General features: G+C 45.8%; 1 protein-coding gene across 6 annotated transcripts in view; it reads right to left on the reverse strand.

The window, feature by feature from the left end:
* The window catches only part of CAMTA1 (calmodulin binding transcription activator 1), a 1,058,760-nt gene that overhangs the window by 57,673 nt on the left and 988,098 nt on the right, over positions 1 to 12,989 (reverse strand). For all 6 annotated transcript variants that reach the window (XM_029578175.1, XM_029578176.1, XM_029578173.1 and 3 more), the window contains one exon: positions 4,803 to 4,930. In XM_029578175.1, coding sequence (XP_029434035.1) covers positions 4,803 to 4,930 — 128 coding nt within the window. The remainder of the gene's footprint in view (positions 1 to 4,802; positions 4,931 to 12,989) is intronic.

Here is a 12,989-nt window from a genome sequence, read left to right on the forward strand (position 1 = left end):
ATAAGCGATGAGGCCCTGCTCTGTCCCTGCGGGATCCACCCCTAGAGCAGAGCCAACCTTCACACTTATTCTGTCCTCCGAGACCATCATTCAGGGCCGGGCCACGTTCAAGTCCACTCTAAAAACCCCAGAGTCCCAATTTCAAAGGGTTTAGGCACCTAACCTTTGGGGGTTTGGCTCCTAAATTGGCCCTTTTTGAAAATGTACTAGGGCCGAGATCCTACTGTGGGATCCTAAAACGTGGGTTGCTGGGTGGGGGGGGGGGAAATTAAGGCAGGGTAAAAAAGCTTATCTCCTAACTTAGGAGTCTAACTCTAGACAATGAATAACAGGGCTAGATTTAGACTCTCAAGTTTTAGAATTCTAAATGCAGGTGAATTTTCAGCTGAAAAAACTGAGAGATCCATATTAAAAAAACATTTAGCCGGCTAACTCAAAATGAGGCCCTGCCCTGAATGACTGACTAAATGAATATTTGGGCACTTCTCTGCCTAAATCCTAGCCAGCTAATAAGGCAGCCAGACAGAACTTAGGCAGCTAAATTAGGGGCATTCCAGGGGCGTAACAGGCAGAAGCTGAGTTTGCCCGCCAAAGACCTGACCTTGAGTTAGTCGGATAAGTTTATCCACTAACTTTGCTCTCTGGATTGTGTCTGGGCCTCTTAGGCTCCTAGGTTTGGCTGCAAATAGGTATCTAACTTGTTTTTTTCTTTTCTGAATATCGGTCTTCCGCCTTTTTGGAGGTTACTTTTAAATCTTAAACCCTGGCTTTTCCCAATCATAGCCTGGTTAAGTGTGATAAGCACAGTGTCATTTTCTCACGTTTTTGGCTGTATGTTCTGACTGCATTGTAAGGTCCACAATACAGAGACTGCCTTGTAGGTGTATCAGAGGACCAGGACGGGAGAAAGCTTTGATAAATCAGAATCTTCTTCATGCTAATCGCAACAGAATTCCTTTTTCTTTTTTTATTTTTAGCATGTACCAAAAATGTGACGACCATGGGTCCAGTCTGTCCAGCACAGGAGCTGTCTAGAGCCTGGTGCTTATCGCCAGTGAAATGTCTGCTAAATAACTCGCAGGTTTCTCTTGGGGGAGATGAGGAGCGGGGAATTTGGGTGGTGTGGGCCCAGCAACTGGAGTGAGAGCACCGAGTCATTGGATTACAGCCACCACTTGGATTTCAGAGAGCAGCGACTTTCGAGTTACTACCAGGGCTGGAACTTGCCCAGTGGCCTGGAACTTACCCTGTTTCCCCCCCCCCCCCCGAGTGATAGTTGCATTGTCCCGAGACAAAGGCATTTTGAGATATTACTGCTCCTGTGATGAAGGCTGGAACCAAATCCCCTGTAAACTATGTGCTTCCTGTTACCAGCGTCCCCCAATTTCCACAAAGTCCCTCTTCTCTAGCCTCAGCCTTCTCTGCACCCCTTTGATAATCTAAGATTAAAATAAAAATAAAAATGAACTGAGATGTTAAAAGAGAAAATCAGCGATGTGAAGACTTGCCCCCCCCCCCCACGTCATGACGACCAGCCAGCGGCGACCCGATTAACGGCACAATTACACCAGGCGTCGCGTGCCGGGTGTGCTCCCCTTCATGCTAACCTTTGTGCTCCTTCTAATATAATTATGTTTATGTTAATAATTTAACTTTTATTAATGTTATTTAGCTTTTTGCTTTGTTTAAAATTATTTCATTATTGATGTTTAAATGTATTAGACTAAGGAATTTTACTTCCTGCTCATTCTGTTTCATTGTAAACCGGTTTGATATGCATTTTATGCAGGAAAATCGGTATAAAAAAACTTAAAATAAATAAATAAATAAATAAGAGCTTTGCAAGTGATAATCCTCTGAAAATCTCATTACTGACACAAAACCTTTCCCTCCATTGTTCCTCCCTGAATTAGTCTCTTATGGCAGGACTTTATTAATGAATGCATTGTCATCTCCAGCCCAGCTGCAGGAGCTTCATTAAGAAGCTCAGCTGGGTGCAACCCTGCCGCCATCCCCCTGTCATCCCTCCCCCCCCTCCCCTCAAAAAAAAAAAAAACAACACATTTCGGAAAGGGCAGCCTTTCCATTCAGGGAATATAAAGCCTCTTTGAGCGTCCTGGTCCTGCGCTACGTACAGCGAGGTGCACTGCGTCTCACGCTGGCCGCTTCAGCCGGCTTATGGCTGAAAAGAGGAGGAGTAATCCCATGGCCACTGCATTAAGCACAACACGGGGGTCAAACCTGACTCAGGGCGCTCGGGGGGGGGGGGGGAAGATGGGCTAGGGGCCGGGTTTTTCAAACCTGGACAGTGATACCAAGGACCAAGGAAATCTGCTATCTGGGGGGAAAAAAAAAAAATAAAGGAAATATATGTTGACTTAAGAAACAGGAACTCGAATTCATTTGGCAAAATGGGACTGGACCAGGGAAGGGGCGCAGATGGCAACACCGTGTTCAAGTATTAATTTAAACAAATGACATCCGCTGACCTATAGGCAGGGACAGTAAAGCTCCCGAACCGGCCTTACCTCGGGGTGGCTTTGTGCAAACCAGGTAAACTGGGCTAAGAGGATGGCACCAAATCTTCAAAGGTTCAGGAAGTCCCTTGTCCCACACCAGGGGCTCACTCCCATTAAATAAGAGAGCAATTTGCATTTAGGAAGTGTTAATTTATCCACGCAGGGAATAGTGAATCACTTTACGGGGTGCTGTAAAAATGGGCATACACCCCCCCCTCCCGGCATGACCCTTGTCCCCCCCCCCCAAAGAAAGGAGGATGGTAACAATATTTCTCTCTCTCTCTGCTCCCTTTTCCCTGGTAGCCGCAGTGGAGGGGGAGGGTTAGAAATGCTGTGATAGGCTGCATAAATCGGCAACAAAATGAATTGCCCTTCATTTTCAAAGAAAAACGTCTGCGCCTATGTTTGCTTTGAAAATTATTCCACCCAACCACCCGCCCTCGATTACGCCTGCCAAAAATGTACGGGCAGAAACTTTTCAGGAAACCGTACGTACATAGCTGTTGAAAATGCAAAAGTGTGCGTGCAACGTGCAAGCCCCTCCCTACTCCACCCCCCGGGGCGCCTTCCCCTATTCCCGCAAAAGTGCCCCATTTGGTACGGATGCAGCATTCAACGCACGAATCTGCTGCGCAACTTTCCAAAGGGGTCACGTCCGTGGGGGTAAAGCAACTCTTTTACCCGCTGAAAGCCTTTGGAAAATTATCCCCTCTGGGAACGATTTTCAGAAGCCCTTTACCTGGGTATAAATGGCTATTTACCCAAATAGAAGGGCCCACCCACTCCACGGCAGAAGCGGCAATGTTGTTTAGAAGGGGAAAAAAAGTATCTGCAGAAAAATAATCTGATGCAAATCCCTGCAGGCACTTTCTCCCCAGGCAAATCCCAAAGGGAAGGTTTGCAGGTAAGCGTTATTGATTCCCGAACCATCACCCGTGGACATGTGAAAATCTGCACCCCCCCAAGTGAATTTGCCTGCAGTTATCCAGTATACAGGAAAGTATATACCCAAGACATGCTGAAGAGCGACATCAGTGCTTAGTCTGCATGAATCTGCTTGCTCACCTTCCCAAACCCAAGCTCAAGGTGAGTTACTATCAGGTGCAGCACATCTGTTGTTGGAAAAGTCTTATTTGCTAAAGCCCAGATTTTAAAGGCCCCCCCCCCGCGCACGTAAATTTCAGGGGTTATGCGTGACGCCGGGCCCTGCGCGCGCCGCGCACATTTTCTAAAGAGCCCGGCCACGTGCGTAACCATCGATACGTGCTGAGGGGCTGAGCCTAAAGAAAGGAGCGGGCCAGGAGGTGTGGTCTGGGCAGGGCGGGGGGCAGGGCGGGACAGCGCCATTAGACGCTGTCCTGAGGAAGTGCGCGCCGGCAGCCTGCCGACGAGCGGGAGGTACTTCTGCTCCAGAGCAGCAGTAAATATAGAAACAAAAAAAAATAGGGGATAGTTAGATTTAGGTTAGGGGTCAGGGAGGAGAGGGAAAAGGGAGGAAGGGAAGGTTAGGATAAGGGAAGTTCTCCCCAGTCTGCTCCTTAACTGGAGCATAAAATTACACAAATTCAGAGAGCCAAATTAAATATATTAAACATGTTTAATATATTTAATTTGGCTCTCTGAATTTGTGTAATTTTATGACAAGATTATAGAGAGTTGTATTTAATATACCCTTTGTGTAATTATATACCTTAACTGGAGCAGACAGGGTGAGAACTGGTCTAGGCCCAATCGCATCACCGTGCGTACTTAATTTAAAAAAAAAAAAAAAACCCTCCCCCCACGCGCGAGTCGCAGACTGCCCGCACATGAATGCGCGGATGTTAAAATCCGGCGCGCATGTGCGAGTGGATATCGTGTTTTATAACATGCGCGCGCGCGCCCCGGGAACCGCGCACGCATGGACGCGCACGCGCTCCTTTTAAAATCCTCCCCTAAGCTTTTTAACCCATGGACAGAGAATGTAAATCAGGCTCTAGGTTTATACCTGAGGCATAAAGTGGGTGGAGTGACTCAGTCCAAGGTCACAAGGAACATCACTGGGAGAAGCAGGATTTGAACCCTGGCTGCTGCTGCTCTAGTCACTGGGCTACTCCTCCACGCCTGCTCTCCCCTTCCCTGGAGTTTTCAGGATATCTACAATGAATATGCACCAGATGCATCCCCCCCCCTTCCCCCTGCCGAGCACTGGGCTCCACGGAGGGGGGAGGGGGCATAGCCTGGAAACTTTATCAGCCAGGGAAACGCCGGGCTAAGCAGTTTTAAGTTTCTTGGAGCACATACTTGCGCCTGATTCCCTCCGTTGCCTCCGCCTCCTACGCCTTGCTTGTGATGCTGGGATCCCGTCATCTCTGCCATTCTCCTTTCCATCTGCTCAAGGCGTTCCAGGATCGACATCCTAAACTGGTTATCTGGAGGAAAACAAAAAACAGCGGTGAGGAGAGGGTGGGTGCGCCGGGTGGTGGGAACCTTCCTGCCGGGAAGAGAGGACTCCACCGACAGTCTCCAAGCCCCCGGGCTTCTCATTACTGGAAAACAAACAGAGAAGGTCTCGCTTTGTAATTAGCATTATCATCATTAACTGCAGGGTCTGGGCAGCACAGCCTCAATTGGCTGTCACTGCTAGAAACATTATCAAAGGTAATTAATGCCATTACGGTTATTGGTTTGTGTCACACCAGCCAATCTAGGTACAAGTTACTCAGGCAAACTGCAGGTCCAAAATATCTTTCCTGCTCCTGGTTTAAGTGTATCTTCCAACAAGGGATCCGGAAAAATGCAGGTGAGGTAGGAAAACACTGGCTTCTGTGTATTTTATCAGTGTAGCCAGAGGAAAGAATGGAAAAATGCAGCAGTTTATAATATTCTAAAAACAGTCACTGAAACCCCAAACCAGATATTATCAGACTGAAAGCATTAAGTCAGAGTGGGCAGTTACGATGGTAGAAATGTGCTGCTAAGTCATTCACCCCAGAGGTGGCTGCCCATATATGTAAGGCGCACTGCTTGTATGAAAGGGCTCACCTGAAGGTCTCAACTCTAATAAGAATAATAATTTGCATCTACATTGTACTGGTGCGCTTACTCTTCCAGGTCACATCGTGCCAACTTAACAACGTCCCACAGACAAATCATAGCAAAGCAGGACCAGCAGCAGCAGCAGCAGCAGCAGCACTGTGAGTGTCAATGGAGAAGCTCGACCCATGCCAACCTCTCAATATCTGCTTTTTTTTTTCCATTCATTACAACAACCTTCCTACAGTCTCACTCTTTAGAGAAAATGCACTGCTCCCTTCCAGCTGTGGTCCTCCTCACTCATAGCTCTGGCCCACTGTCCTACAGCGCCGGCAATGGGGAGAGCAGTCTGGCCACAAAGGACGCCACCATTGGCACAATGCGAGCGCTAGGATAAAAAAAAACAGAACACCCAGCGGTGCATCCGAGAGACTGAGATCGTAACCCGGACGCAAGAGTAAGGTTCGTTCCCGTCATGGGGTGCACAAAACCAACCCATTTGGAGACACTGACCCCCGTGAGAACAGCCACAATACAGACCTGAGAATCCGGAGGCCTCTGGTTCGATTCCCAAATTCACCACTGACTGTCAGGCCTTCAACAGGCCCCTTCCCTGTTTTTTTTCTGGGGCAGGAACCATTAAAATCATCCAAATTAACTCAAGCAATGCTATCCATATTTCTTATCGTTCCCTTATTTAATCTGTATATGTATAATATTATTTCATTTCATTATATATATATATATATATATATATATATATATATATATATATATATATATATATATAAAAATTAAGCCTGAGCTAAAAAGTTTCACTGATCAGTATCTGATGCAGAAAGATTAAGCCAGATTAGTAAATTATCATGAACTGGACGGATACATTTCACACGCGATATTAAAAGAGGTTTACATCATTTAGATTAACGGATAACAGAGCAAATACAAAATTACTGAAGCAACAGAAGAGCAAACAAAATATTTAGTGGTGCCTGAGTTTCCGAGAGCACAGAGGGCCAGACATGATGGCAAGGCTGAATTGAAGGAAGCAATAACCCAGCGTGCTTTATATTACCGTTAAATTGCAGAATCAATTGTAACTATGAACGCAAACGTGAAAGCATTAAGATGCTGCATATGGTGGGAGGCACCGGACATCAAACAGCTTAAAAGCTAATTGGAGTCATTGGTGAAGTTACAAAAGTGATGGAGCCACTATGCACAAATAATGGACTTGTCCCAGAGTAATAAACACAGGATAGAAGTAAGGCAAAAAAATACCGTACTTATGATGATTGGACGTTTTATTCCTTCCATCCTCTGTACTAGATGAAATGTCTCACTTAGCAAACATTAATATAGACGTAAGAGAATGGGCTTTTAAATTGACCTGGCGCACTGCAGCTCAGGGTCGTAAGAGAGGCGAGGCACACGAGCTCCAGGGGAGGGAAGGCAATAACCCTCGCTGGGACAAGAGTGGCAATCTCGGGGAGAGACTTCCCCTTCAGTCTCTGCACCTCTCTCTTCCCCGGCCAGTGAGGATTGTGTGCCACCTGGGCATCGAAGAGTTAAAAGTGGGAGAATACCAGGGCAAGAAACAGGATGGGCAGAAAAGCCCTCATCTGCGCAAGCTACAGAAAGCAGGCAGCCCTGCAAAATCTTGGGTCGGCTAAAGGGGTTGTTGATGTGGGAAGAGAAACACTTTTAAGGCTTTGTACTTAACTCTCAGCACTACAGCTCAGCACTGCATCTTTTCAGCCTGGCCTCTTGACAGGCTGTGAATTTGATTGTCAGTCACTTTCCTTAACGCTGTCACTCTCCAGCAACGCTTTGCAAAGCATTTGCGTCTCTAACCAGCAATTTTGCAACTTTGGACATGAGAGTTTAGTTTGAAGAGTGGTGGGCAGAACCCCCCCCCCCCTAATCTTGGATGTGATGGGGACCAGGCCCAGAACAAGAGACAGAACCACAACTCCACGGCACACCTGTGCTAGAGCTGGTAAGGGGCTGCAAGAACCCATATCACCTGGGACAGGAGGAGCAATTCCTGATTTCAGCCGACACCACAGTCTCAGTGGATTTGTAATTCTTTTGTTTTTCAAATTATTATTGAGAAATTGGAATTACGAGTCTGTAAATATAACTGGGCAAAAAACCAAGACTAGCTCAGCCTGTCTCTGAGGATCTGGAGCCATCTGGTAACCTGGAGATTTTGTTGACTCCGCAGTTTTCCTCAGTCTCCTCTGGGCTTCTGGCTCACTCATAACCAGGGCACCGAGAGAACTTAATTTGTAGCTATCTGGAGATTTTTCCCCCTACTTAATATCTCCTTCCAACTTACGTTAGTCCAGATCAATACAGAAACAGTACTGGGATGGGGGGGGGGGCCAAGCAGCACCAGGCTCCCTTCAGGCTCCTTCAAGCATGGGACGTAAATCCAGCCACTAGGAGTCGCCAGTGCACAGTGACTGGGATTCCCTCCTCCTGGGGGGGCTCTGCTTCCGCCACCTCTCCAGATCCATCCGACCCAGGCAGCAGAAGACCCGGAAATCAAATCCAAGTCTTTCCGCAGGGCACTGACAAAGAGTATTTTAAAAACCTGCAGGTCTTCAGAATCAAAAAGGACTCCAATGATCAACAAAGTTCAAATGAGCTCTTTTGTCCATTGCAGGTCAAAAAGGCAACCGGAGTGGATCCTAAGGGGATCCTCAGCTGGTGTTAAGCTTGCAGAGAGCTCCTTGCCGCCTCCGGGAGTGCCCGCACTGTGCCGGCTAAAGCAGAGCAGAGTCGGATCCCGAATCTGCCAACCTCACTGCTCTGCCAAATGCTGATCCCTACCCTGCAGGGTGGCCACAGTCCTTGTGCTGCTTTCTGGAAACATTTTACGTTTGCCAGTAACAGAAATAATGACTTAAGCGAATGACCTGTCTTCCTGCCACCCTAGAGCAACTTCTCCAACCAGTCCCATGGGGCTCATGGCAAGTACCTTTCATGCCCCAGCGCACTAGCTACTGCTGCTGCCGTCGGCACATCCTAGGCTCCTCAGCGCTATTTTATTTATATTATGAAAGCCAGGAATGATGGTTTAGAGAGGGGGAGAAGCTAATCTGTAAATGTCACTGCACATGAAACTAGAAAAATTAATTTAGCGGTGTGCCAATAAATCCCATGGCAGCAACCTGCAACAGAAACGGTGGGTTCATAAGTCTGACTGAATGAACCCAACGTTTGCTCCTTTACTCAGCATAGGGATTAACAGTCCCACAAGCCAGGTTTAATGCAGAAGAAACACACATCTGTCAACCGCTGGACTGGGTCAATGAGGTGCATTTTGCTCTTCTAACTTGTCTGCCACACTTGTAAATAAATTACAGTTATCAAAGTTTACAACAAATTGCTAATTCAATTAATTACAAAAAAAAAAAATGCAAGTGGAGATATTAGTAATTTGAGTTTTTATTAATAATTCAGTTAGCAATTAAAATTAATTAAATCATGAAGAGATCTATTTTATTTATTTGGATTTAGTTCGTGCCGTAACATCTGCGTAAAACCCGTATAGCACCGCGAGTTATCTGCCGGTTTTAACGCTGGCGTTACATAGGCGTTAATGCCCGATGCATGAAATGAATGATATGCAGAACACAGCAGCATTATCATGGGTCGCATTTAAAACACTGCACCCACGGTAATGCTCCTCCCCCATTCTCAAAGACGGGCCTTTAGGACGTCCCCATCCCCCTACTCCCGAACACAACCGTGAGCCTCCGTCTCCCCTGTAGCCCCCAGCAGCCCTCCTCCAAAAACAACTTCAGGCTGCTGGCCCAAATGCAGGGACTAGCATTCGAGCAATGGTCCAAGATTTGGAAAAATACAGGGGCAAACTTCCAAAAAATAGCGTTAATGTGCGCCATTCCGCTGTATGCGGAGAAGTGGATATTCAGCTACCAGACAGCATGCCTGTACTTTCAAAAGGTGACCACATTTGGTCACATAAAAAAAAAGAGAGGTGTTCCCCGAGTGTGCGCAAGTGGAGGGAGGGAGGGGAGGGGAGGGGAAAGGTGGGAAGAGAGGTGGAGTTTTGAGGGCATGGACTACATTTACGGGTGCTTCTTACATTTTCATAAAGGTCCATGCACGGAGGACTTGCTGCTAACGCGCCTTAACTTTACACCCCCTGTTTTGCATCACTTAAATGTAAACGTGAATATTTATAACTACATAACCACCCGAGTTTCAAATTGGATTTGCGCAGCCACCTTGGGTGTGGAACTCGCTTTGCTGTGTGAGGGCTTAAAACATAACTTTGCTGTTATGTGACCCACCCCCCTACAGAAAATTCACTCCTCTTTGTCTAGCCAACGCTTCAGTCCCTTTGTGGGGAATTGTTATTAGGAAGATCCGGATCGGCTCTGGATGGGTTGGGTTTTTTTTTCAAAGCCTCACAGTGTGCTCAAAACCGGATTTCTTCTGGACTCTGAGCAGGCTCAGAGAACAGGATGGAAAGTGGCTCACCGCAACATAATATATTAGAAACCTGGTAATCACTGGCCAGATTTAATTTCTGGTCATCTCCCTCTCTTGCCCTTACGACAACATTCTCTGTATCTGTCACAAGCATGCTTAATTAAATTGTTGATTTCAAGTAATTTTTCGCATTTCCTAAGAACCTCAGGTGTGTAAGTTCTCAGGATGTGAGTTGTCGACCTTAGGATTTCAAGGCAGGAATTGCTACCACTGAGCTACAGAGGCAGAGCTTTGCTTATTCTTAACAGGTGTGCAATACAGACAAGTTGCAAAGGCGAACACATCGTCTTCAAAGGCACACTAATGCAAGATGAAATCCAATCTGATCTGCACTTTAAAAAGGTGACTTTCAAAGAGCTCGCATAAGAAAGCCGACAAAAATACACCTGGGCTGCAGCAATCTTCACAATGGATTTATGCACATAAGTCCGCTTTGAAAATTATCCCATCCAATCTAACCTCCACGTTTCTCTTGCTATTTGGTGCACATAAAACATTCCTGAAAATACTCGTGTATATGGTCAAATTTGTACAAGTAATATGTGCTTAAGTCCAAACCCCTCCCCCAACTCCACCCCCAGGGATGTGTCCGTACAGTCCAATTAAATTTACAGGTGAAAATAACTTACATGGCATGAGGTTAACCCGCCTATTGAGAGGGCAATTTTGTAGGTCCCTTCTGTGCAGAAAATGGTTTTACCCACACAAGTCCCTTTGAAAAATTACCCCCTAAACTGAACCTACACCTATGGTCAAACAACGGGCAATGTATTAGAGATGCTTCGGATTAGGCTAAATACAAGTTAAATAAACTAAACTTGGACCCCTATGCAGCAACAAGTCGAGCCTGCTTACAGGGGTACGGACAGGCCTGGCCTTCCAGAGCCTGCCTAGTCACCAAATTACCCCTCCTACCATCACCTGCCTCCAGCCAATAGGCAACCAATGGAGAAGCTTGAAGCGGTGTGCCCGAAATAATTCAGGCACTAGCATTCTGTACAATTTGCACCACAGGAAGAGTGGACTGAGGAAGCCCTACAAAAAGCACATTACGGTAAGTCAATGACCGATGAATGTAGTTTTATGGGGGGGAGTCTGCAGTTTTGGGGTTCTTCCAGTCTCTAAGATTAGGCACCAGGAGAGGGTGTGAAAAGCTAAAGGGGGTTAGTTAAAGTGGACTGGAAGAACTTTGTCACGTGACAGGTGGGAATAGTGGAACAAAGCAATCATCAGTCAATAAATGATTTAAATGTGGATCAATATTAATTGCACAAGAGCTTAGCATAAGATTTTCTAAATACGCTAATTTTGCATGCTGTCTCTTTTTTTTTAGTCTGCTTAGTAGGTAACAGGTTGAAATAGGAACGGGAAACATCTGCTTTTAACTGACTAGCCAGTACTTGAACTGTCTGTGACTCATGGAGTAACAGGATGCCTCAAAGCAAGACCACAGTTTAGACAGAAATCTGCTGAAATTGTAAATTCTAAATAGAGCTAACTGAACTTGCAAAACCTGGACTAGAGCCAGAGATGAGAGTATAAAGTTAATTGCAATTAACAGTGTTCCTCAGATTTACCAGTCGGAGAGCACCCTTAGCCATCCCATGGTTTTTTTCTCCAGGCCTATTTGTCTATCGATATTCCCAGATATGTTGACTTTGGGGGAGCTCTCTTTGTATATCCTTTATTTATTGTGATACTATGTGATTTTGCTGATTTATGCACTCTTATACAATATTTAGTAAAACAAATATTTGCTTTTACAAGTTTGGTGTGTGTGTGTGTGTGTTCTATGACATAATATACCACTACTCTTTCCACCTTTCACAGAGGGGAAGAGGCACATCCCCTTTCAGTACTAATCCGATTTGGAATAGGTTGTCTGGGAAATTGTGTGAGAAATTGTGTTACGAGATTTATTTGTATTTTTTTGTGGAGAATCTTGGTTTCTATATCTGGGAGGATTTTTCTCCCCCTGCCTAGAAGAGAACAGGGAAAAGAGTTACTGCAATACAAGGAGGAACAGCAGTGATTTCTTACAGAGAAGTTGATGCACTTTGGAGAGGATTTTTTGTTCCTTTTTCTTGGGAGGAATATTTGCCCACTATTCTCCTGCCTGGCAGAAGAGGCTAAGGAGTACGACTTTGTAATAAAATGTTTCTCTATCAATTGTAACCCACCTAAAATGGCTAGTAGCCTGGATTTGCAGGATATAAGAATAAAAGATCAATACAACAAACAAACTTTCTACCTTAGAGGTCCCACAGCAGACTCCCAGTATCCCCCCGTTGGAGCCTGGCTTCCACCACTGGGGACAGGTTTTCCTAGTGCCTGCCACCTTACGAGGCACTCACGTGGAGGAAGAGGACCGAGACTGTATTCACATCTGGATGTGACTGGTTGAAGATTAAATAAGAGGAGTCCTGTGATTGACTTTGAAGATGAGTTACAGTAAAGTTTTATTTTGGAACACCCCATTCGAGCATCCTGAGAGTCCTTGGTGCTGAGGAAAAATCATCAAACTGTGAGTACGCCTGAGAGAGAAGAGAAAGAACACAAGTGCCATGCTGAGTTCAGCGTCCCATCTCCGACAATGGCCCAAAGTACAACTGAATTTCTTGCTCCTCTCTCTCTGTGACAAGTGGTGGGTCGCCTGGTTAATAATTATGTATGGACCGTTTTTCCAGGAATTTGTCCAAACCCTTTTGAAGCCCCGCCATGCTAGTTGCCTTGACCACATCCTCCGGCAACCAATTCCACAGCTTGATTGTGTGTTGAGTGGAAAAAAAAATACTTTCTCCAATTTATTTTGTTAGTTTAAAAGAGTATTCCCTTGTCCCTGTGTTATTTGAAAGGGTAAATAACCATTCCCTATTTACCCTTCTATCCCCCCTCAGTCATCTCTTCTCATGACAGAGATCTTCCCCC

This window comes from Rhinatrema bivittatum, chromosome 15, assembly GCF_901001135.1.
Source record: "Rhinatrema bivittatum chromosome 15, aRhiBiv1.1, whole genome shotgun sequence".
NCBI classification, from domain to species: Eukaryota; Metazoa; Chordata; class Amphibia; order Gymnophiona; family Rhinatrematidae; genus Rhinatrema; species Rhinatrema bivittatum.